The sequence below is a fragment of the Corvus brachyrhynchos genome, unplaced genomic scaffold, assembly GCF_000691975.1.
Source record: "Corvus brachyrhynchos isolate BGI_N302 unplaced genomic scaffold, ASM69197v1 scaffold83, whole genome shotgun sequence".
Lineage (NCBI taxonomy): Eukaryota > Metazoa > Chordata > Aves > Passeriformes > Corvidae > Corvus > Corvus brachyrhynchos.
Window position 1 is genome coordinate 8,541,874 of NW_008238464.1, and position 3,817 is coordinate 8,545,690.

General features: G+C 39.9%; 1 protein-coding gene across 1 annotated transcript in view; it reads left to right on the top strand.

The window, feature by feature from the left end:
- The first annotated feature begins 3,435 nt into the window (after positions 1-3,435).
- Positions 3,436-3,817, top strand: part of IRS2 (insulin receptor substrate 2) — a 30,782-nt gene continuing 30,400 nt past the window's right edge. Inside the window, exon 1 of the mRNA XM_017736981.1 lies at positions 3,436-3,488. Coding sequence (XP_017592470.1) covers positions 3,436-3,488 — 53 coding nt within the window. The remainder of the gene's footprint in view (positions 3,489-3,817) is intronic.

The following is a 3,817-nucleotide window of genomic DNA, read 5'->3' on the forward strand; positions in this document are numbered from 1 at the left end:
ATGATCCAAATGCAGAAAAATATTGAAGTCTTAGTAAAAACAAAAAAACCCCTGTAAATAAGGCATGTTCCAGGTTTTCCTCAGCATATTCCCCCCTCCCATATAAGAACATACAAGGTAGTGACATCAACATTATATCTGTATCTATTTCAAGTAATTAATAAAAGTATTATTTGGCTCAAGAATTACTGAATATGCACGAAGTTCCATAACTGTAACCCCTATTTATTTAACCTGGAATTCTCTGGAAAACTGTGGGTGCGATATTCACCGAAGCAAGTAACCTTTACTTAAGAAAGAAGTATTTTTAGAGTCTGTGATTTCTGAATATCTTTCTGTCTTGTACGAAGCCACCCATAGATGTTTACACAGGACCAGGGGGAAAAAAAAATTGGCAGCCCCGGTTTAAGGGTAAGGTCAACTGTATCACTTAGCCTCACTCTTGCTATAAAGGAATAAAACCTGCTGTTAGGAGTTACTAAATGAGTAGTATCAACAAAGTCTTTTGTAAACCTATCTGGAAAGATGGCCTGTCCTTCCTCCCAAGTAACACGGATTTCTCAACTAGATAGTAGCACAGTCATGGTACATTAGCACTCAAAGGAGCTGAGAAAGGTAAGACAGAAACAAGTTGATGGGAGTTCATGTCCTCTTACATTAAGGTTATGAAATGTATAACCAGAATTACACTGTATCAGGAATATGCAAATAAATGTACCAGGGAATAAACTGACTTCACCTGTTTATGTAGAAGTTCAAGGACATTAAAATATAAATCACTGTTGTGTTGGAACAGATAACTGTACTCTTGACAGTATAAGAAAATGTTGCTGACGCACATAATCTTTCTCTGCACCTTTTTCCCATGGCTTCACTACCATCAGCTATGTGAACCTGGCAACAGGTAGAAGGCAACAGCCAAGCTAAACATCAAATACATCCCTTTCAACTGTTACTCCTTATCCTGATATTGAAAGATATTTCAAAATTATATTTAAAATAAGAACAAAGAAAAACATATTTTTAAAGGATGTCAGAAATTTTGGAATTCAACCTACTCATGCATCCAGTCTATCAGAAAGTGTTTTTTGAGTAACTGGCTGTGACCTTGGGCAGTATTTAAATATAGCTACATATTCATAGGGCCTCATGCTTCAATCCCCTTAATGGAGGTGAGGGGGAGAGGGACAGGGAGCAGACACCAAAACCCCCAACTGGATCCTGTGTTAGGCTTATAGAATCAAGCTTTCAGATGTAACTAAAACTCACTGCATGTCCCTAGAAGTAATAAATTCAATCATTTAGCTATTATTCAGACAAACAGCCTTCTCAAGCAAAATTCACTGATGGCTTGAGAAGTTCATTGCTTGCAAAACAGTGTTGATGGCCACTGCTTAGCATTCATCCATATAGCTCAGTAATGAAAACACTAAGTTTAAATACATTTATATATAAATGAAATTATCACAACTTCTTTTTTAATTTTATTTTTTAAATACAGCTAAGGAACCCCAAGTATTTGAAGCATGGAAATGTGCAATCAGTAGGGCTCTGTGCCAACAAAACTGTATTTGCTGGATCTAAACTTCATGGTCATAAGCAAGGTCTATAATTTTCTAGGCATGTCATTTTAGAGTGGACAGAGGCAACATTTTATGACTGACATAACTGATGGCAAATGCCCCATACATACATAGTATATTTTGATAAACCTGACCATTACCTAACACAGTTTATTTTTCTTGGAAGAAAAAGGAGATGGCTGAAGCCTGGTATGCTGGCAAAAGCATAGTTTAGCAGGCAGGAAAGATACTAATATTAGAACTATTTGGCTGGTGTACTTAAATATTAGCAAAGCATTCCCAGTCAAGACCTCAAACTTGAAGGTGAATATGGTGAAATACAGTTGGGGCAGGATAATATGACAGAAGAAAAGGAATGGGAGGGTAAAATAGGATCACTTCTTCTTTCAGGATGATGAAACTGTTCTACAGAGATGATTTACAAAAACATCCTCTGGCAAATCTGTTGCATTACTAAAGATTCTGTCACCCGTATTTGTCCACTCCTGCGTTGTGCCTGAAATTGTTTGGTGGAAAAAGGGTGCGTGTGTTGTGTTTAACAATCCCAACTCACCGCCCTCTGTATCTCTGAAACCCCTCTTACCTCAGAAATTAAAGCTAACATGCTACACAATGCACAGGACTAGCTAAATCATAAGACATGCCAGCCTGTAGGAGCAGTGAATTGTAGCTGAAAGGTGGGATGGATGAGTGGTATTAGTGCATTTATTGTAATTAAGTGCCCTGTAATTACACTGAAATGACTGGGAAAATTTTTCAGAAGGGTATAGTGTTGAAAAACAATTCAGAGGAGTTCAGAGGAAACTCTGAATAAGACAGGTCATCTGTGTAAACTAGGATCATTCATTCCAGCATACTGGTCATGAAATAATTTACTTTTTAACCTGCATTTTACACACGCCTGAGTCCCAATTCTTGTGTTCAGTACACCAGTTATGCATTAAAAACCAAACCCCAAACATAACTATGGAAAAAATAATGCTTGTTATGAATCAACCCCTGCCAAAAATGAGCTGTTAAAGATATATCAATCTTTCCAGAAATAAAAACTATGAACTGCAACCTTGGATTCTAGTCTATCCTAGTGTCTTTGTCACAGAAATTGTTTGCAAACAAAGCTGTGCTGCTATAGCCAGTACATTGAATGTGTATTGCCCACATGGTCAAGAATAACATATATAACAACGTCGAGTAGATGAAATAATATTTATCTTTTTTACATTTCAGACCTAAGAATGCTTACTCAAGGTCACCAATATATTTCATAAATGTCTGGAGAAAATATTTTCAAATTCCCAAGGGGTTTGCAGACAAAAGTTTGTGTTTATAGGCCCAGGCTATAGTCATATCTAAAAAATCAACTATTCCTGAGTTTTCATATGAAGCTGTCCTCAATGAGGATTGTTATATGCAATCATTACATATAATCTAAGTTTACAATTACCAATTCTATGCATTTTTGCACATACAGAAATCAAAGCACATTGCCAGGGCAGTAAGGATTGTCAGCATCATTTTCTTTGAAGAGTCCCACAGGTACAGAGAGGTCACAGGTGCCTTGCCTAAGGTTACACTCTTCTTGCTTCTCAGGAGAGGTCGGTGCCTCTGATCTCAAATAACTTCTCTTACTCCATTAACCTCCCCCAAAATTTAATAAACCCGGGCAACTACTACCCTGTATGTTAATGTTAGTATTTTCCCGTAAGATGATGTGAGAGGTCTTCCTTCAGAAGATGCTTTACTGCAGCATGCCGGTATTCACAGTGAAGTGGTCTTTTCCAATCACACTCTCCCCTCCCTCCCCTCCCCCCTCCCCACCCCGTCACAGCTGTTAATTTCTAAATGAGTTGTTATGACCCAAACCACGGAGAATTTCGTGCAGGAGGGAGCTGAGCTGCGACAGCGGTATATGCGGGCTGCGGGCGGCCCCAGCGCCTTCCCCGTCGGGAACACGGGGAGAGCTCGGCCACGGCCCCGCACGGCGACAGCTGGAGGCGCCGCATCATTTTCGTCTTTTTTTTTCCCTTGCTCATTTGTTTGCGGTGTTGTTTTTGTGGGTTTTTTCCCCTCGTCCTCACTCGCAAACCCGTTTGCTTCAGCTTCGGCGCAGGCCGACAAAGGAAAGCGTGTCCCGACGGCGCTCCGGGGGGAGACGGGAAAACACGGATGGATGATTTCGTGACCCCAGCCTCACTTCTCCTCTCGGGCATGTGCAAAGGGAGGCTTCTCCAGCT